Source organism: Accipiter gentilis, chromosome 8 (genome assembly GCF_929443795.1).
Source record: "Accipiter gentilis chromosome 8, bAccGen1.1, whole genome shotgun sequence".
NCBI classification, from domain to species: domain Eukaryota; kingdom Metazoa; phylum Chordata; class Aves; order Accipitriformes; family Accipitridae; genus Astur; species Astur gentilis.
Window position 1 is genome coordinate 12,930,171 of NC_064887.1, and position 21,926 is coordinate 12,952,096.

Genomic DNA, 21,926 nt, shown 5'->3' on the forward strand with positions numbered 1-21,926 from the left:
AGGCCCTGACAGACAGTGAGACCAGAAATGCTGTTCATTTGCTAAAGATAGATACCTCTTTTGTGTAATAACTCAGCACGTGTACATCAGGTTTGTTTATTAATTTTTTCATTTAATTTGAATTGCAATTTTCCTCCAAATAAAGACTAGCTTAGTAATGAGGTAAAATTAATAGTTACCTAGCAAAGAAAAAAAAATATTGTTCACTATCTCCTAACACAATAAAAATGCTTCAACTATGTATCAAAACTGATGTGAATAAAGGTATGAAATTGCTGGTATAAATGCATACAACATGGCATAGCCCTCTGGTCAGCCACAGTAAGTATTGAACTCACCTTAAAGGTTACATCTACTTACAAGTTAAGAGTGTTTAAATGGTTACTATACAACAAAACTTAACCTTTATTAGGGAAAAATAACAATGTAAAACGAGATTAAAATTGATTACTTTAATCAAGGTTTTTTGCTCATACACAAAATCATGTAAAATTGGTGACTTGAATCAATCAATTTTGGGCAGCAAAGTCATCTTGTGCTCCAGTCAGAAAAGCAAGAACATCAAAGACAGGATATTAGAGGAAAGGCAGCAGAATAGTAGAGGGGTCACATTTCCAAGGGCGGTTTTAGAGAAAAGAGCCCAACCCCAAAAAAAAGGAAAGTGGAGAAAAAGGTGGAGAAAGTCAGTGAAAATGTATTTGCTATCTAAAATACGAACCAGATTGGACCCTTTTTCAAAAGCATTTCTGATACTGCTCTTCCCCCTTCCTTTCTCTCACGACTTTAGTTCACAGGGAAGTCAATTCACCCTTCAGGATGACTCCACCATTCCTCTTCCAAGTGCATCTGTAGCAGGGATGGCGGTAGCCATCCCTTCAAAAGCCTTCCAATAGTGTTTTGGCATCACGCTTTTGAATTTCAATGGGGATAGCAGGCCAAGGAGGTACCTTATAAATTTTCACAATGAAAACAGAAAATTACTGCTAGATCCAACTCTTATTTGCCATCCAATTCAGCATAAACCCCAGTCTCCCATCTGAAGAAGGATGTCCTATGTGTGTGCTTCCAGTGTCATTCTCAAAGGACAACGCCTGCTCTACAGATTGGATTGCTGCAGGGAAGGAAATTTACTTTACTCTAAAGCTCTAGACTCTGTATTGTAGTGATGCAGAGATACCTGGGTTGCAATGATGATTATTCTGTAATTAAGACCTGCAAGCATTAGATTGATTACTGAATTTTTGGTTTTTGTAATTACCTCAAACCGCTGAGAACTGACTTTCTTCCCCTTCTTCATCCACGTGATACGAGGTTTGGGCTCTCCTGTTGCCTGACACACAAAAGAGGCCACTCCTCCAGAAATCCCAATCTGATCTTCAGGAGCTTTCATAAATGTTGGTTTGCCTGGAAAAATAACCATATCACCCCCATGAGGACACAACATCAGATAAGCAAGGAATGTGTCATGTTAATCTAAATTATAAGATAATTGGTGCTCCTGCTACAAATCCAGGTTGAATGGCCTCAGCCACACAAATTCAGCCCAGACTGCAACATGACAAGCAGAGTTTCTGCTTGAGTACCTTTTTTTCCTGAAATGAATAAAGTCCATCTGGCTTCCCTGTAAATGAGGGCAATAGAGGGCTACCCCCAGACCCCTGGGCATTCATTCAGGTATATGACAATTTAGAACCGTTTTTACGGTTTATTTTTTTAATAAATGGATTTTTGCAGGTTTATCACACGGTCATAGTACTAGAAATTACAGAACAGCTGACACGCCAAACGTACAAAATGTACCATACGTTGACATTAGTTTTCCTGAAAGCTGTTAAGACATTCATAAAAATTAACAGATACAGTTTTAAGTATGCAAATAACAACCCTTAATTTCATTTTAGATGTGGATTGACATAAAAATCCTACAGTCTGTAAGTATCTGGAAACCTGCACAGGCTGGCCTATGCTTGGTAAGAAGCGAATCACTGAAAGTTAAAGTCAGCAAAGAAACCAAAATGACATTCAGGCCTGAAACACTCAGCAAAAATAAAAATAAAATAATAATAATAAAAAATAGTAACATTTTAATAATCAATAAAAGAAGTTTCATGAAAATACAGTTGCGTCTTCTGGATTTACACGACAGACTTGGAGGGATAAAACTAGACATTCAGGTTGAACATTTGTATTTCTTTTCACCCTCACTATACAAGAGAATTTTGCAATATGTGATCCAAGGATAATTTTGAAACACTGCTTTGTCCAAGTAAGAAGCATTTGATGATCTCATATCCCTATAAAGCACTAAAACATTTAATGCCACAGAGGGAGTTAACAGAGTCCACCCATGATGTCGTTCAGTGCACAGGTCACAATAAGGCCACGTTTCAAATACAATTCTGATCGACTACCTCGAAGATGAACCTGACCTATAAATGGGGCAGAGACAGCTGCTGGGATGTAGAAAGGAGAAGAGTGAGAGGAGAAACATCTGTTCAACCCCAAGACACCAAACCAACATCCCCAGTGGAGCTGGCAGTGGTTCCACATCTTCACATTCTGGACATGTCCACAAGCATGTCCTTGAGGGAGAGGGTGGTGACATCTGTAAGCCCAGGTGGTTTAAATGCTAAGCTTTTGATGAACTGAAGGCTGAGTTTCCCTGATCTAGGAGGGATACAGATTCAGCGACCCCAAAAGAAGACAGTCTTTAAATGCATTTTCCTAACATATAAGAGATTAAAAGATGAATCTTGAAGGTCTGTTCCAACGTAAATGATTCTATGATTCTAAAATGCTAAGGGTACAGTTGCAAGTTACAGTTGAGCCAGTCCGCCAGCTTGCAGCTACTGAAGGGGGCAAGGGGCCTTTCTCTGCTCCTTGTGCCCGTCGCCTCCCCTCTCTGCCTCCAGACACTGGTGCCCAAACCCCTACAAGCAGCTCCAGGGTCACCAGAGCCTCTGTGGAGCAGATTTGGGCTCCTAATCTGGCATAAAGCCTTTTTTTTTTTTTTTTTTTCTTCTTTTCCAAGCAGGGTAGGGAGCACAGCGGCTCAGGGCAGGATCAGACAGAGCCTGGGGGGGCACTGGAAGAAAGATGGCACCTCTCCCTCAGCAGCTCCAAGCTGGCATCTGCCACCTGAAGTTGCGGAGTGCAACTTTGCCCTTGAACAGCAACCTCTGAAGACTTTGCTAAAACCTCGGTACCTCTTTAATCTCAGTTTCGCCTTCTGGTTTAGCCCACGCTAACTGCTCACGCAGACCTCCACCACCCCAACAGCGTGGCATGGTGTGACTCAACTCACGCGGCAGCTCAACCAAGTGACATGCTCCAACTGCTGCTTTTGACAAAGCGCAGAGGCCAGGCTCTGCCCTACTTCAACATGTGTGGACCGGACCAGACCAGGGAGACTGCCGAGGGCCCAGGATGCTTCTTGCTTCACATGCCCACACCACCCCTGTCCGTATGGGGTGTTGGGGTGAGCTGCATGAGGGTCTCTGTGAGGAGAGGTCAGGGCTGCCCTGTGCTTGACGCAGCCAGTCCCACAACAGCCCCACAGCAGGGCACAGCCGAGCTCATCATGGCGGTGCCTCTGTCATAACAGGTTTAAGAAGGGGCAAAACACCTCACGGTGGTGACGAATGAGGTAAAAAGTGTGACAAACAGCCCTGTGAGCACCCAGGTCAGAGGGGGACGAGGAGCTCTGGGTGCCCAAGCAGAGACTCCCCTGCAGCCCATAGAGACACCACAGTGGAGCAGGTATTTCCCTGTAGCCTGCAGCTGGGTGGGCATCTAGCAGCCAGCCAAGGTCAACCCACCACAGCTTCAGAGTGAAGGACAAGGTCAGACCAGTTGGCACCACATGGAGAAGCAACCACCAGCTGAGGACATGCTTAGCAGAGAGGGACTGGTGACATGCCACCCCTGAGGCAGCAGGACAGCAGACCCCTTCAAAACTTACAACATCAGATGCTCAATGGGGACTGTGGTTGTGTGCTAGGGAGCCCACCAACCGCCCACATGGACCACAGGCGCCAGGGGACATACCAACCCCAAACCCAGGTAATCTGGAGGTCAGAGCTGAGACACTAAGTTGCAGGCCTAGACCTCTACTACTGCTCCTTTCTTGGCTTTATTTCCAAAAGGCCTTTGCAGACAGTGGATCCACCAAGGTCAGCACCGTCCAGGCAGAAGTGGATACACATGATCTTTCCTCAACAAACTTCCGTGAAGAAATATCAGACCTGACCCGAGCACAGAAACTCACCACAGGTATACTGAATTTTGCCATCCTTGGTGAAGGGAGCCCCAGGACTGTGCAAAAATAGCTCAGAACCCAAAAAGCGCCTTTAAAGACATGATGGCTGCTGTGTACAGTCTCTGGCACATTGTCCTGACATGTACAGCACGCAATTAAGTGTGCTTGCTTAACTGATGCTGATTTCACATATTTACTCATCTATAATCATGTCTATTTCTATTTAGTTTATATTTACATATATCTGTGTTTATTCACCTCTCATCTATCCCAGTGAAATGTTAATTTACTGTTCAGGCTGCTAGTGATTGCAGTGTGATTGACTGTTTTGCTATGCAGTGTGCCGAGCTGATATCTTGTATTGCATTTTGGCAGTTGATTTGGTTTTTTGATTTTTCTGTTATTTACTCTGTGATCTTAGTAAAATAGTGTAAATTTTTCAAGTGACAAATACAGAAGAATCCAAAAACTTTTGTCCTTGAAGAATACAATGCAATTATATCTCTCACTGTACACCTACTCCCCAGCTCATACACTGAGGACTTACTTTACTTCTGTACATTTTTAAAAAATCAATACTATTAAAAACCAGAACGAAAGGAAACTGAATGTTCACCTGCAGTAAAATCTAAAAAACCTGCTACTTCGTTCAGCTTGAATTTACACTGTTGTAACGAATCTTTTTTCCCTGCATATTGAATTGAGCAACACTGATTTCCATAAACCATCTAAATCCACTGAGACTGGTCACAAAAGTATACCTGTATATAAACCAAATTCTCACACTGTCTGGGAAAGGATATTTCTACACAGCCATTTTAAACATTTGTATGCCCTCAAGTTTCGAAATGGAAGGAAAGTACTAATTAAGCAAACCTAAAATCCTGAGTCCTTGCCCCAGGAAAATAGAGTCAGGCATGGGCATACATATTTTTATACTGATTGGTAACTGTTAAGCAAATCCCCAAACTTATCTCAGTAAGAGCTAACAGAAGTGCAACAGATCATCCATGAAAATGTTGCTGTCTGTGGAAAATGCGTGTTAAGTGGACTAGACTACCTCCACACCTCCCCTCCAACCAACATCTCTATAACTCTACTGCCCAGAGGAAGCTGCCATGGGACACATCACTAGTTACCTCCAAAGGGAAGTAGTAACCACCAGGGATATGGCCAGGTAATAGTACAAGCAGTCTTTTTAAACCTGTTTTGAGCATTTGCACTTTTAGGGTAGCCCTAGAAACACAACCAGAAAAAATAAGGATGTACCGAAGATACAGTATTATAATCAGTAACCTAGTTCTTGTCTCTCCCCTGTTCTTAAATTCAAAATGACCAGAGTCTTCTCCACAGGAGATTATGGGCATACCAAGTTTTAAGTTAACTGTTTGTTGCTCAAACAAGCTACAAATAAATACAAGGAACTGATAGGTGTTTGCAGTGAAATCTTGTCTTTTCCCTGATGACCTAAGGACCAGGCAAAGCTGAAGATTTTTTTTACTGAAAGTTTAAAAAAAGAAGCAAAAAAGAGAGTGATTTTATTCCAAAGACAAATCTGTGAAATATTAGTTTGAGACAGAATCTCCTGAGTAAGTCTTGGGTGACAGCAGGGAGAGGTGCCAGACGGCTGGGCACCCATCACGCCCACCTTCGCTTACTCCATCGCATGGAGTAACAACTCCAGACTGGTGTATTTGTCATTTGATAACTCCAAGTCCAAACAACTCCAGCCTCTCTTTCCCTAGCCTCTCTGCTCAGTGTCAGATCCCTGGAGCACGTTCAGTGCTCACCCTCTAAACTAATTCTTGCTCCTCACTTCATAACCAAGTTCCCAGTACACTGGGAGTGGAAATTACTGCTATCATCATTTCTATTCACTCAGAAGCTTCAGGCAGAAGAATGGGTAAACTTTCACCTTCTTGGCTGAAATTTTCCCTGTTTGGTCTTTGCTCAAAACTAAATTATTCTAGAGAGCTTATGGGAACAACACAGTTATGAGGAGGAAGACCATGAAAAATATTTTCTTACAAGAGAAAGAAACAGGCTTCATCTTATTTGGCTGGGGGCTGAAAAATAACAACTTGCTCAGACATGCTCTCCATTGAGAAACTTCTTTTTTAAAAGAAAAAGACATTTCAAAAGGAAAGGACTTTCCTTTGACAGTTGATAGTGTTGAAAAAGTCACTTGTTGAGCAAGCACAGATTCCTGGATAATCCTATAAAGTGAATCACAAGGAGGGCCTCATGGTGTGGAAAAGATGCTGGCAGAGATTTAGGCACATGCAAGTACTTCACTGTGCTGGAAAACAGCAGCAAACTCATGCAGAGTCCTGGGCTGAGCTAGGGTGTGTGATGCTTTCAAAAGAAATGCCCCCTTGAATTACATTTTAAGAGGTCCACAAAAGCATTGTACAGAAAGCCAGAGAGAGAAGTGTGAGCAGACAAGTTAGGTATGCACTCATCAGTAAGGCTCTTGTCTACCCTCCCCAGCAAAAGCAAAAGTGATGGGTTTGGGAGGGGAACCTGAAGCTCTCAAAGGCAGAATCTCTGGTCTACTGGAGAGCCACTGACACAGCCTTCCTGCAGGGCAACTCGAAGTGAGAGACAGCCAACCATGAAGATGCATCTCTCTCACCCATATTTTATATATAAAATCACTGTTGTTCTCTGCTATTCTAGACTATTTGCTTGTTGTGAAACAACTGTTATAAATCAGAAAACCATCTCAGCAGCTATTTTAAAATCTGCCCTACCAAACATTTCTAGAAGACTAGTAACGTTACAGTTCTCTTTTTCAGGTTTCCCTTTCTTTATCAGAACAGTTCAGAGTCACTTCATCACACATGTTGTTTTAGGCTGTGCAGCTCCTCAGTGAACCCAAAGGACTTTCCCAGGAAGAAAAGTCTCTTTTGCCAGATTTTCTTCAAGGCTGAGGCACAGAGGTATAGCTTCCCTCTAACTTGCCAAGGTGTCTTTTATGTGAACCATGGCCGTTGAGAAGTAACATATGATCTGCATTACCTGAGTCGAATACCAGCCAGAGCCTTGAAAAATCACGCTTAGTCATGTATATTTAGCATAGATCCTTGTATTTTGCTACACATTAAGCACATACCAGTCACATAAAAGATGCTTCCTTGTAATTTTGTAAGTGCCAAAAATTTCAAGTGGCTGAAACATAATATATGCCAACATAAATATGCTTCATATACCCAAATATTAACTTGTTTTATTTCAAAGACCCATCATTAGATGGTTTCTTAAAATAAATGGGAAAATTAAATTGAATCCTGATGCTTTTTCAGTATTTAGCACCCACATCAAATATACCTCATCCAAAAATTTTAATTCAGAAACTGGCAATCATACTGCTCCTCCTGTTCTTGTGGATGCTATTTTTCCAAAGAGTTGCACACAGGTTTGAGAAAAATGAATTATTAAACACATGTCTTCAATTAAGTGTTCTATGAATACTCGCCTACTGCGAGAGATTTTAAAGAAAAATATCTCTGTCCTCACGCTACAAGTGCCCACTGTTCTAAATAGAAGGGCAGCCAAAAATAAGACCAGCGTTGCAGGAGAGGGGAGCTTGTATTTTTATCTGAAAGCTTTTATGACTTGGGCTAAATAAAGATTGAAAGTAGTCTCCTTTGTGAAGGAAAAAGTTACAGTTGTGATATGAGATGAACCAGATAAGCACATACAATAGGCATACATGGGTAACCTTATTCAGGTGCCTGGGCTAAATGAATCAAAAGAAGTTATTGACACAAGCACAAAAAGATCATAATGGGAATAGTTCTTGAGCCTGGAAATTGGGACATTCAGGTTTAAGCCCCTGCCTTTAACCTTCCCTGTCACATATGCCAAGGCACAACTGTGCCTCAGCTTCCACTGTAAAACTCGCCTGCTGTTATCACATGGCTGCTGTCAGGATGTATACGCAAAAAATGATGATGTGGCTCAGTTGTTATAACACTGGGAAGAAACCAAGAACGACACAGACTTTCTCATGTTCATGACTGACTTTGAAGTGGAAATAAAGTGGTCTAGGAGACAGAGGTGGCCCATTCTTATATATACAGCAAGGGTATTTCTCTTTCTCTGTCTCCTTTATGATCTTGGATAGTTGATACCTGTGCATGGATGGATGCCTGCTGGAAAGATACTCTGGTGAAACCTACTCTATGATTTTTCTCCTAAGCATCTGCTGCAGGGCAGGAGGCAAGCCAGTGGGCTCTGCAGCTATCCTTATGTTTGATATCCTTATGTTTTCCTTTCAATATACCCACCATTCTTTAAACATGGGTCCTGTCCCTTTGTGATCGGTAGGAATATTGTTTGGCAAAATCCAATTTTTCAAACTTGCACTTTTAATTCCTGTATACTTTACAAGTAGGAAGAGCCTGTTTGAGCCTTGTAATAACATTTCTTTAACAACAGCTTACTAAAGCATCAGTAGGTCTCAGTAATCACAATGCTAATTCATTCCGTATTTCTCCTATTTCGGTTTTATTTCACTATGATGACAGCACTTTGTAAATGAAACTTTTGTCCTTTATTGCTTAGTGCAAGGTACTTATTAAATAAATGCAAATATATATAGCAGGGTCTTACATGCTCAGATACATACACAATTTTCTTTTTATCTAGTGAATGGATCATAACCCTTTCTCCCACCCGCTTTAAAAAACATTTAACTGTATCCCAATCACAGAAAATGGCATTCCAAATTCAATACATTCCTCAGATCGCTCTGAATTACAGGTTACCTGATGTTACCTGCACATCCTCCTCTCTTGTTTTATCATCTTATTGTTATTAGGTTTTAATGCTTAAGAGATTCCCAACAGCTAGGACAAATGATTCTGCTATTTCAATCCAATTTTAGTGGTTGAGTTTTCCAGCTTCAAGTGTGGTTGTCCGTGATAATCAAATCTACAAACATTATCTCAAAGCAAGCTGCATTTCTCCTCACCTTCATCTCCTGACTTCCATGAAGTTACATAGATACCTTTTGAGTTCGTACAAAATAAAATCAAATAAAGTGAATTATTAATATACAAAACTCTAAAAAGTAGATCTTTTAACATGTTCAATGACCTCTGTAACTTTCAGTAGAAAAATTACATTACAAAAATAATAAAAGCAGTTATCCAGCAGAGGCTGTGCTTTTCCCTAAACACTAGAAGGAAATGGGATGAACTAAGATGCAAGGTACTCATTTCAGCAGGCAAGACTCACTGTGCTTTGTTTATCTGTAGTAAGTTTAATTGAGGAGAATGCAAGGGTACATGTTAGGTCAAATGTATAATTTTATCAGCATTTGTAATGACTTAAGCTCAGAAACTCTTATAATCTTTGATTCCTGTTTCTTCTCCGTCTCCACAAACGGGTGCTGCTTTACAATTTCTATAGGCTCTTTCCGTACCATAAGCCCAGTCTAAAGGCAAAGCCTTGGACAGGGCTGAGGTGTTTCTGCACACAGGTAGGAACGTTCCCACCCAGACTGGCATTTTCAAGCCCTCTTTTCCCTTTTGCTAATACAGGATTTATACTTACTAAATTTGATATAAAACATTAAATAGTTTTCAAGTCAAAATTGAATATTTTAAAATTTCTTCTTAAAGAAACATCTTAAAACCTCATGTGTCCTGTGTACTTCTGGTCAGTATCTGGACGGTTATACATAAACCAGCCCTTCACCAGTAGAAACTCGGTGTCCACTGTTAAATGCTGATGTTTGGATAAACCTGCTTATTCCACAGAAATATGGGTTAGGACCCATTAGTTCACTTGTTAAGGCCATGATTACTGAATATTAATAAACTACAGCAACAGCCTGTCATCATGCTATTGTACATCAGTAAATTTCTAATTCTGTCTATGAATCATGGAAATTGTTGAAAGAGTTTAAACGCCTAAAATTAACTGCCATGATACTGAAACAGAGTTGTCTCAGGCAGCCATCATACAAGGGTGCTGTGTAAATCACTTAGCTATGTTGAACATTCTGGGTGCCGATTTATTTGTGGAGTTTTAGGCAGGCAACTTAGACCTTAACGCAATGGGGAGGTGGTTTCTCTTCATATCATATCTGCAGGGTGTCTACAGATTTTGTGCACAGGGTGGCAAATTTTCTCCGTTATTTTTCAAGGCTGTTGTAATTGCAATGTCTTTCTCAAAGTGCCTGGCTGGTTATCAGTGTGAGCTGCTTTACATCTTAGTAAGAAAATCCCTAACCCTGGCTAATCCCTGTGCTGTGATTGACTCTTGTCCATGGGGTTTTTTTAAAGTTTTTTGTATGCCAGGGAAGGGAGAAAAAAAAATAATAAATCAACCTCTCTACTATGACACCATTTTTACAATTGCTTCTTATAACTGAAGTAACATGTAACTGGAAAAAGAAAAATATGCCGAGAAGCACAAAGCAGTCCTGCATACAACTAAGGAATACTGATTAAAAACAAAGCAGAAAACCAGATCAGAAAGACATCCTTCTAGAACCTGAGGTCACCTTCATTTCCCCTCCTGCTTTTACGTCTCCCTAGAGCACCCGCAGCCTGTGTGTGCAGCTTGCCACTTATCTTGGGGAAAAGCCAGACCCCTATATATGGGTTTAGCTTTCCATTCTAACTCCCCAGCATTTATACTACGTATTATACAGAGTAGAAAAACAAGGGAGAGCAGAGAAGCGCTGCTCTAAAGGCAGACCTTCCAGCAGCTTCACAGAATGGTTTTCTGCTTTGCTTTAATTTAAAATAGAAACCTGAAGTCAAATTTCCACCTGGTAATAGCTTAAAGGCACTTCCAATTAACATGGTAATACACACTTTCTGAGTTAATAAATTTTTCAGCTTCTGTGTTTAATACAATTAAACATTAGGGCCTTTGGCCTTAGACCTTATTTAGCTTGAGAAAGGATTGCAAGGAGACTGCCTCCAATTATCAGCATTTACACAACATTCACTTAAGGGCTTTCAAAGGCATACATATAGAACATTCATTTAATCATACACAAAATTCAGTACCTGAATTCAGGCCTCCTCTCTCTTGCACAGAATACGCACAACGGACAAGAGAATAATAATGCCAGCTACTAGGCTCTGAAATCAGTCATCACAACGCCGCCTGAGGCACTACGTAACAGCTGTGCCTGCTCCTAAGAACTTACTTTTCCTTCCAAATCTGCATTTTGTTATTTGCAAATTTCTTCAAAACTTCAAAGTTAATAAAGTGTATTGCATAGCGTAAAGAACTTGTAAGATATGCAGGACCAGGAAACAAAGACAGAACTGAAATCTTGTGCTTGAAAAAACATGAAAATTAATTTTGCCAGCATGCCTACCACATTAAACACCATATTCTTTTATACAAAAGGATTAAAAGGTTTTAATCCCTCTTTGCAAGCAGCTAGTCCTTGATTCAGCAGTTCAAAAGGCTTTGCCAAGCTCAGGTTTCTCCTCTGCTTTTAAGAATTAAAACTGAGTGTAAACCTTATTTTGTAAACAGAGAGCACAGTACAATGATTTTAATAGAACTGGGAGCCAGAGTAAGCGATCTCTTCACTATATCTGTTACTAAAGCAAAGGCATCCCAGGCTCTCTGGAAGGCCTTTGCTGAGGGACCTGCATTTCATTTTAATGCCACTGTACGTTGTTCTGTCCTCCTCCCAGTAATGAACCAAATTTCTGCCTCATCTACCTGGTGAGGAGGAAAACCTTCTGCTTAATGATAACGAGTGCACTCTGGCATTTCTATTACACCAGTGAATTTTTTTCCTATTTGCATCAGCTATTTTATCATTCAGCATCTGTAGTACAGTCTGCGGAAAACCAAGAAATGTAATTTCCACATTTAAATGTTTACCAGAGTGTAAAAAATTTCAGCAGGTAGCTAGGCACCTGAGCAATATAGTCTCAAATGTAAAAAAAAAAAAAAGTTACTCCATTTTGTTCAATCTTACTTGAAGTTCCCCAAGTAACAGGAATATTTCCCCATTAAAAGGTTTCCTCCAAGACAGACTCCTTGAGAAGCCTGGATGGAGAGGTTCGATGCTTCTGGGAGACACTGGGCAGCGTTTCTTCCCCGTAATGATGTATTTTAGCAGTGGCTAAATGAAGGCACAAGGCCATGCACAGCTCAAAAGCCATTTGAGCAGAGTTTCTTTCAATGCCAGGGCTGCCACCTCTGCCTGGCAGAGGGCTGCTGAGCAATTCCAGTCCTCCACAGCGGAATGACAAGAACCAAAAGGGAGTGCTGAGGCTGTGCTGCACAGCACCAGCTGCATGCTGACCTTGGTGCAGTCAGTAGTGGAGCTGGGGAAGCTCCGGGAGCCGCTGTCTCCTGTCCGTGAACTGCCCCCAAGTTTTCCGAAAATGGCTCTGTATATATGTGGAAAACATCTGACTCCATCCAATGTGAATATTGGGTGTCTGAACCCCACAGTACAGACGACAAGTGACATGCCAGAGGTTTGCAGTTTTACAGCCACTGCAGTACAGCCCTGCTCAGTACACAAAGCAGGGCAGGCGCTTCATCCCAGAAGGTGCCCAGTCCCCTCCTCCACCCAGGGCCTTCTGGTTCAGCAAGGGCTGACTTCTAGAAAGGCATCAAAATTAATCACCTTCATGGTTGTTGCATTCTTGGTTTAATTTTTCTAGCATCCATTCCTTGCTGTGTTATGAATTTCACAGATAAAATGAAAAGCTCTTTTCACTTTAATAACTTCTCTCTGTGTAGATGATCAGGTCAGCCTCTAACTGTTTCCAAACTAAACTCCTCAAATCTCCAGCTACCAGGCATGGTTCCATATTTGAGTTTTTGTGGCCTTTTACCTGCACCAACTTTTACTTGATTTCACTTGATTACGCATAGAGATGCAAGAAATGCAGAAAGCTGCGGTCTACATGGAGAAGTTACTGTTTGCCATGCTGTGAAAAATGCTGTGGCCAGCAGGTCTATCCTGAAGCCCAGAACATAATGCACTGGAACTACAAGGTGCTGAATTTGAATTTCCAGAGCTGGCCTGGGACTTGTGTACAGGCTGGAGCATGTGCTGAAGAGCAAAGGCTGCACGCAGGACCTACAGGACCGAGGAGTCACCCCTGCGGGTGCTTTGTGCATGGGGGCTGCTGGGGAGCCCAGCACCACAGTTACTCTACAGGCTGTGTGACAGTGTGCCTCTCTGAAGGGACTGAATCTGTCTAAAGGAGGTATTTCTTCTATGTCATGCATTATCTCTTTCTTCAGCACCTCTGACAATATCTGTGTCTCTGGGAAAAGGGAAAACCAGTTAACGTCACCACTGTAGTAGATATCCTGGCAAGGCAGCACATATATTCCACCAAGGAGGTGGTATTTGAGACAGTGTATTTTATCCTCACAAAGCCAGAAACGCTGCCTGCTACCCAGAAACAAACTTCCCTAGTTAAAAGCAGCAGAAGTAAAATCCACACTGGTTTAGGAGAACATGTTCCTTGCTCACCATGGAGCTACGCTGCAGGTCACAGACCTTACTGTGACATGAACTCCTGCAGTACCTGGTGGGACACGAGCAGACCAAAATCCAACAGAAAGTGGTGGAAGGGAGTTACAGCACATGACTAAAACCAAAGAAACGGGCATCCCTGACATGGGCTTTCAGGCTGGGTACACTTCAGCAGCTGCCTTCTCTGTGAAGAACCTTACTGCTCACTTCATACATGGTCAGACATGAGCCACACAGGCTGGCATAGCGCCTAAAAGAGTAATGTTTACCAAGCTAGCATTAAGCAGGAGATCAGTAAAAAGACTGGGAATGTCTATGAACAATGAAAAGCATCCAGTAGCTCCTGTAGTTTTTCTTTTTGTATTCTCTCATACATCTTAACTCAAATATGTTCTTCATATTTTATCTATGACCTACTTACAAGTAGTAGTGGCTTGACCCTCAACCCAGACCTCCAGCATCTTCTTCTACATTTCTCCTCATGTCAGCAGCAAGTCCCAATTTCATGCAAGATTCACACGATTGCAGAGGGTAGCCAGGAACTGCGAGTGGCTGTTCCACTGTTGACTCCTTGCCATACATTCACCAGGATGAGCTCATCAGGAGAAAACTCAGAACTGGCGATACCAGCCCTCGACACTGACTTTTGCAGCCTGGAAAGACGTTTATCCCCGAGACTTGCAAAAATGTGGAAGGCTGCAGGTGCCATGACAGAGCACTAAAGTATGCTGCTTACAGAGATTTGCCATACTTGGTGTTTGCCTGCATCACTTACTTTCATTATCACTGCTAGACAAAACTATCACATGCTACAAGCTTAAAGGACATGCACAGAGATGTCAAACCTGCAAGGTTCAGCTTGCTTTTAAGCCCTTTGTGGAGACTACACAGGATGTATTTATAATAGAAAACAGATCTGTCTTTTAGAGTGCTGCGTCTAAGTCTCCCTCACTCAGCCCTGTTCTGTTGACCGAGTCCCAGGGTTCCTAGCTTCACACTCGATTTGCTGAACTAAAATCCATACCAGCAAAGAAGATGACAAGCTACCTCAGTATGAGCTAACTGCGCTTCTCAGGTTTTACATCTGTGAGAAAGAAGGCACTGTTTCCACCTCAGGGATCTGACATCCCAGTATATTTCATGAAGGACGTACACCAGGGTGAAACACAAAACTGTATGTGAATCTGAAACTTGAAAGAACGGCAGCCTTCCTTACCTACTGCAAGTCAGCACATCGCTAAATCGTATCACAGCCTAGAAAGAACAGGATGAGACAAAAGAGCCTGTCCAATTATGCCTGCCTCGAGTGAATTTTATTAGTTGCTCAGCTCTATTAACGGTGAGGAGAGCATACCTGTACATAGGCAAATGGATCTTGCTTAAGAATTACCCATGCAGGAATAATCCCCTGCCTATCACCAATCTTTGATTTTCATGTTGTGTTTTAAAGACTGACTTGAAGGTAGGTGCCTGCCAACTCTGCTTGTGTTCTCCAGGAATAAATGTTTATCAAAGGGGGTTCCCCATTTGCTGAGTTGGAATTAGTTACACCAACAGGGTATCAAACGGGTTGCTGCCTGTCACCATTATCAAAGAAGAATTTGAAACAGAAACACTAAGCAGCAGCAACTGAGCACTGGAGCCTGTCAGAGCAAGCATGACATAGGACAGCCAAAACACACAGGCACAGAAGGCTGGAAGGTGCTCTCCGAAGTAGTCCTGTCCTTCAGCCTCGCAAGGGCTGCACTGCACTGCACAACCTCTTCTGTAAATGGATCATGCACCATCTTAAAATAGGTTTGAATTTCAGCCACACTTCTCTTACTGGAAAACTGTTCCAAAATTATGGTCACGGAAACATCAGCAGGAAAACAGATTGTGGTTTTTAAAGTTATTTGTTGTCAGTTATACCCACTTGTTTGTATGCTAACATGATCCTTTAGCTGAAAAGGGTTCCATTCCATCTCTGTCCCTTTTCTCTCTTTCCCCCAATGGATACCTCAGATCATCTTTAGCCCCTTCTTAATACTGGTAAAGTGTTTTCTGTCTTATAAAACCCCTGTGAGATTTCATAGACTAAAGATCTCCTCTTTAAAAAAAAAAAAACCGAGAGAAAAGAAAAAAGAAAAGATATATTGCATGTTGATTCTTATGAGGTTTCTTTGAATTCTGCTTCATACTCTCTTCTGGTAGAATCCATAATACTTTATCACCACCATCTTATTGAAAACCAAGAAAAAGCGTGTATTTGCGTTTGGGCATCTTGAGATTACCATTCATCAGCTGATCATCACCTTTTCTTCCCCCCCCCCTTCCCCCCCCCCTTTTTTTTTTGAAGTTATGCAGCTGAATATGACTTTTGGTTCAGTTAAAATTATATAGAATTAACAAGAAACTGTTCAGTCATAGTTTAATTTATAAGATCACATCTACAATGTGCTCATGACATATGATTTCCAAGTTTCAAGAAAACTTGCAGTTCTCTTTATCACATGCAGAAAGTGTTTGTTAACAAGGCTGCTTAGAAACCTGCACTTGCACTTTTATATGCAAGTGCATGTCCAGATCTCCACTTTAAACATGGTTATGGAATGAACAAAAGTTTATTTGTAATTAGCCAGAAGCCTCAAAGGCATGTTTATTGTGCAAATTAGGAACTATGCTGTAGAGTCATACAAAATATGCAATTCAGCTGATATAATATAACCTCAGATAATTAAAAGTGAGATAAAGGTAGAAAAGCAAAAGATGAACTGTAATCTGGGAGAACAAGCCCACCAGCACAACAGCAGCTGCCCACATTCTCTGTGCTTAGACCGTAAAAACAAGGCTGACAACACGATTTGCAAAGTGCTGAAATCACCCAACAGCACCAGTCATAATCTGAGATGCACATTTCCTTCAGCCAAGCATTTTCCCACTATTACTGGTGATAAAGCTGGCATATGAATTAAAGGTTTGAGAAAGTATGATGACAGTACGGAAATTAATCGCACATTAATTTAAAATTTCCAACTGTCTTGGCATTGTGAAGCCATCACACTGCCACATCCTGGAGAGAAGTGACACACTGGTCCACCACCATAAGGAAATACAGCCTCCTATTCCAGGTGACTGCGTCTTAAAAGCTATTAAGTGTTTTCATTGAGTTGCATCAAATCACATTTCAGAGGCCAGTGTTTAAAATTCCAAGTATTAGAAAGCCCCATTCAAAGTATTATAAATTCAGCAGTGGCACTGCAGCAGACAGGGATTTATCTTTCAGCCTGCTGCGATCGTTATTAATAATATTAGCAGCCACTTTTGTTTTGCTAATTTGGTGCTTCACCTATGAATAAGTGAACTTCATGAAATAAATTACATAGAACAATATTAGTGTTGTTCTTACTGTATTAACAGGCATCCATGTATGTAATTCATCTACAGCCATTTCTGAGTATATCCACACTGCACATAATGCCATTAGGCACTGATGGGCTGGCCTGCAACCAAGCACACACTTCATGGACTCCCTTCTAGATGGCAGCGGAGCTGAAGTGGCTAGGAAAGCCAGGGCAGAAGGACTGCATGTCTCTACCACAGACCTAGGAACTCCAGAAAAACTCCAGAGATGCCTTCCCAATTCTTATCTCCTTCTTGAATGCGGGGATTTGGGGTCCCTTTTTCTTTCTTGGAATAACAATTCTTGAACAGACCAGTCAGAACGCTGATTGCTGAACAGCTTAAATTGAATGCAGGACTGTCACACATTGTCAAATGTGCTACAGAAGGGAAGGAGGACAGAACAACTTCATTGCTGCTTCATTGCTTTCCAAGTGCGAGTTCGCAGTTGCACAGGAAAGAGAAGCCTCAATATGGGAGTTGATAGGCAGGATTAAGGAGAAGGGGATATTCTTTCAGACTCCTTCTCTCTTGCAATTCTTTGCTCATCATTTCATTGAGGAAACAGACCTCAGCTGCTTGGGACACTGTCGTGGTTTAACTCCAGCCAGCAACTAAGTACCACGCAGCCGCTCACTCACTTCCCCCATCCAGTGGGATGGGGGAGGAAATCGGGGAAAAAAGGTAAAACTTCTGGGTTGAGATAAGAACAGTTTAATAGACCAGAAAAGAAGAAACTATAATGATAACACTAATAAAATGACAACAGTAGTAATAAAAGGATTGGAATGTACAAATGATACACAGGGCAATAGCTCACCACTCGCCGACCGACACCCCACCAGTCCCCGAGCAGCGATTCCCTGCCCCCCCCACTTCCCAGTTCCTAAACTAGATGGGACGTCCCATGGTATGGAATACACCGTTGGCCAGTTTGGGTCAGGTGCCCTGGCTGTGTCCTGTGCCAACTTCTTGTGCCCTGGCTGGCCATGAGAAGCTGAAAAATCCTTGACTATAGTCTAAACACTACTGAGCACCAACTGAAAACATCAGTGTTATCAACATTCTTCGCATACTGAAGTCAAAACACAGCACTGCACCAGCTCCTAGGAAGACAGTTAGCTCTATCCCAGCTGAAACCAGGACAGACACCTGCTCTGCAATTCCTTTTTTAGAATTCTGAAGTTTCCTTAAAATCTAGGTTTGTTGCCATTTTGGCATGATTTAAAGAGACTGTATCTAAATGACTCAGAAGTACTGCAAACCCGAGTTTTTTTAGTGTTGGGGACGGGGGGTTTACATTGAGAAGCCCATTCAATTTATGAAAGAAATAAGGAAAACACTCCATTAGGAGGTTTTAAAAGGGCCATTACCTGGAGGAAGCTGTAGCAAAGCACTAGTAGTGTCACTCACTTCCTAGAACTTGCTTTTTCTATCCTTCTGTTAACTTTCAATATAAAATCAGAGAAAATTATATTACCTTCTCAGCCAGTATATTCTAAGTAAATACTGAATGCTTGCATCTGGATTTTCAAGTTTTTTAACTTCAGGAATTTAAGAGGAGACAAGTGGTTTTGTTTCTATGGTCATTCATTAATTATTGGTGACAAACAGCCAAGACAATGCAGCTGAGATAACTGCTCTCTAAAAAGGGCAAGATATCCATTGCTCCAAAGGACAGCTCAGCTTTTCCCACCCACCACTGAGTGTCCAGAACATGCTCTGCTTGCCAAACGTGACACACTGAACCCTGATTTCCAGTGCTACAGGCCAGGCTGAAACCCAGAGCAAACATTGCTACAAGCTTGATCGTATCTCCTCCAACCTAAACAAGTGACAGCTTGCTAAAATATTCTTGTCCTAGTTACTTGAGGAAAGTGAGTGTTTTCAGATGAGTGGTGGTGTTGTCTAGCTGAGCCTTGGGAAGCTCCGAGGATGAAGAATTGACCACCTTGCTGAGCAGCCTGCTCCAGTGCTGCTCTACCCTCCAAGAGGAGAAGCTGTTCCTACCACCATCTGATCCTCCATTTCAATTATTAATAGTGAACTTCAACACAGTTTCCTCTATCTCTACATCTCATCTCTGCTAAACTTTATCTATTATGACAGCTATTGAGCAACTGGATGACTAAAGATGGCAGATACTATGACTGTATGCATGCGTTGGAGCCCATGTTTAAATAAACAAAACCACTATTTTCAAACATGGCTAATCACCACATCAATAGACTTATTAATGGGATTCCAGGACATGGTTGAATGCATGTTGCAGCAGCAGGGACTGGCTTCAACAAACACAGAGCTCCATTCCAACCGTATGTCTCAAAGATAAAAGAAAAATTGGAGTGCAATCAAATGCAGTGGATTAAATAACAAAAGAAATTAAACAAATGGACAATGAATTTGTTTCATCGTATACATTCTGTGCACACAGACACACACCTTGCCACAGTTTTGAGCATGTCAAGAGTTTATGAATCATAGAATAATTTAGGCTGGAAGGGACTTTTGGAGGTCATCCTTTCCAAACACCCACTTAAAGCAGGGCCAGCTTCGAAGTTAGGTCCAACTCTGAAGCTAGATCAAGTTGGCCAGTGCCCCATCCAGTCAAGCTTTGAGTATTTTCAAGGATGTACATTCCAAAACCTCCCTGGGGCTCTGGTACAATGTTTGACCATCTTGATGGTAGGGAAATGTAAAAAAAAAAAAAAAAAAAAAAAAAAAAAAGGTAATATTTTATCACTATTTCCCACATTGCAGCTTATGTCTGTTGGCCGTCATCCTATCACCACAAACCTGCCACAAAAGCGTGACTACTCCTGCTCTACACCCTCCCATTAGGCAGTTGAAGGCAGCAGTAAGGTCCCCTTTAAGCCATCTCATCCTAAGGCTGAAAAAACAGAGCTCCCCCTGTCTCTCCTGGTACATCTAAGTGTTCCAGAGGCCCCTCACCAGCTCAGTACCAGTGTATTGCACGCCTGTACACCTGTCCATGTTGCTGCACTCCTTTCCTCATCACCTGTACACCTGTCCATGTTGCTGCACTCCTTTCCTCATCACCTCATCAGAAGATGGTATTCTTTGCTACCTGCCTTAAACAGAAAGGGCTGCATTTAGGAGTCAGTCTCCCTTACCGATCTTCCAGTCTGTGGCTCTGTGTTCATAAGCGTCTACAAGTTATCTGCTGTAAGCATAAGGTATGACCATCACTAATGAGAGATGACTTCTTACAATACCTCCAAGACCATATGAACTGTGCAGGATATCAACCTGCAAATTTATCTCCCTTACACAGAAATATTACTTGACTAGCAGCCACAGCCCTTCCGAATTAACTTCACTTACAATTATTTCAAATGTTTTCACATCTTGCACACTAGCACAGGGAATGGCAAGCCCCTGAACACTGTTATTCCCAGCTACCTGGTGCTTGTCATATTCCTCACACCCCTGGCTATACAGTCCATCTTCAATTAATTTTTAAAGCCAGACTTCCACTATTTACTTCCCCCCCTCCATTGCTTGCAAGACAAACAGTTCTTCTGCTGTGCTTATTGATGCTTAAGAAGATCACCACAAAACACGCGGGTATCATTATCAATTCTGAATCATCGTATGCCTGCACTCTAAAAGAAAAGCAGTTCAATGAAGCTCCTGCTACACAGGACTGCTACACACACTACTAACATTAAAATACTTTCAAAGACACTTTACACTTCCGTTTCAACGCATCACCTCCATTTACATTCAGTTAATATGTTAGTCTATGTACTAAATGAATCCCAGTTGCAACTTCCACTAAGTAATGAAGTAACTGAGGATTTTAGAGCCACAAACAAAAGATTTTGCCTTTTTTGGATATTCTAAACCAGCCCTTTGTCACTGCAAAAAGAGAGCTTGACATCTGAGATATAAAATGCTCAAAAGAAGGCTGTATCAGTTAATCAGAAGAGAGCGATGACTGCAACAAACCTTATCAGTTCTGACATAACAAAATGAGAGCAGGAGACCACTATCCCAGAGTAGCAATTCCATTAACTCTTTGCATTACTATATTTCTATTTATTTTTTACTGTTCATAGACTATCAATAGCCACATGGTGAATAACAAGAGCAGCAGCAGCAGCATGTAGAGCCCATTGTTGTCAAGCCTCAGTTTTCAGGAAACCGCCTTTAGCAACTCCTCAGTCCACTGAATGCGACCGTGGAAGCAGGAGAAGAGGTTCTGCTGCCAGCAGCAATCACAGCAGACAGACTTTTTCTCTAACCCCAGAATTACTTTAACTTTGTCCATGAGAAACTAAACTGTTTAAACTCTGGCACCATCACAAGAACTTAATGCCATGGGAAATATATATTGTATATATATTTTATATAAACAGATCTTTCTTCTTGATTCAAGTGCTCTTTCACTTTCCATTGTATCCAGCTCTTACAGACATTCCTAATTCCCACTTACACGCAGGTTCAAGAGCTAATTCATGGACACCAAGGAGTAAACTTTCAAAACCACATTTGTTACCATCAGATCCCTTGGTATCAACAAAGCACATAAGCAATGACAAGCAGTTACTGGTTTCTCACTCTTTACGCACAAGGCATGTGACATTCTTCTTCTTCCCAATTTGCCAAGTAGTAGTGTTGCTGGTCTGCTAACCTCAGTATGGGGGAGATTTTAGAGAAACATCTGGAAGAGGATGCACTGACATGGGTATTAAACCAGCACCAACAAAACCAAAACATTGCTCCATTATTTCTCCCTCCCTTCAGAGAAACTGCATTTAATGGTCAGGGCTC

General features: G+C 41.6%; 1 protein-coding gene across 14 annotated transcripts in view; it reads right to left on the minus strand.

The window, feature by feature from the left end:
• The window catches only part of PTPRF (protein tyrosine phosphatase receptor type F), a 393,280-nt gene that overhangs the window by 199,120 nt on the left and 172,234 nt on the right, over window positions 1–21,926 (minus strand). For all 14 annotated transcript variants that reach the window (XM_049807801.1, XM_049807797.1, XM_049807800.1 and 11 more), the window contains one exon: window positions 1,259–1,404. In XM_049807801.1, the coding sequence (XP_049663758.1) occupies window positions 1,259–1,404 (146 nt within the window). The remainder of the gene's footprint in view (window positions 1–1,258; window positions 1,405–21,926) is intronic.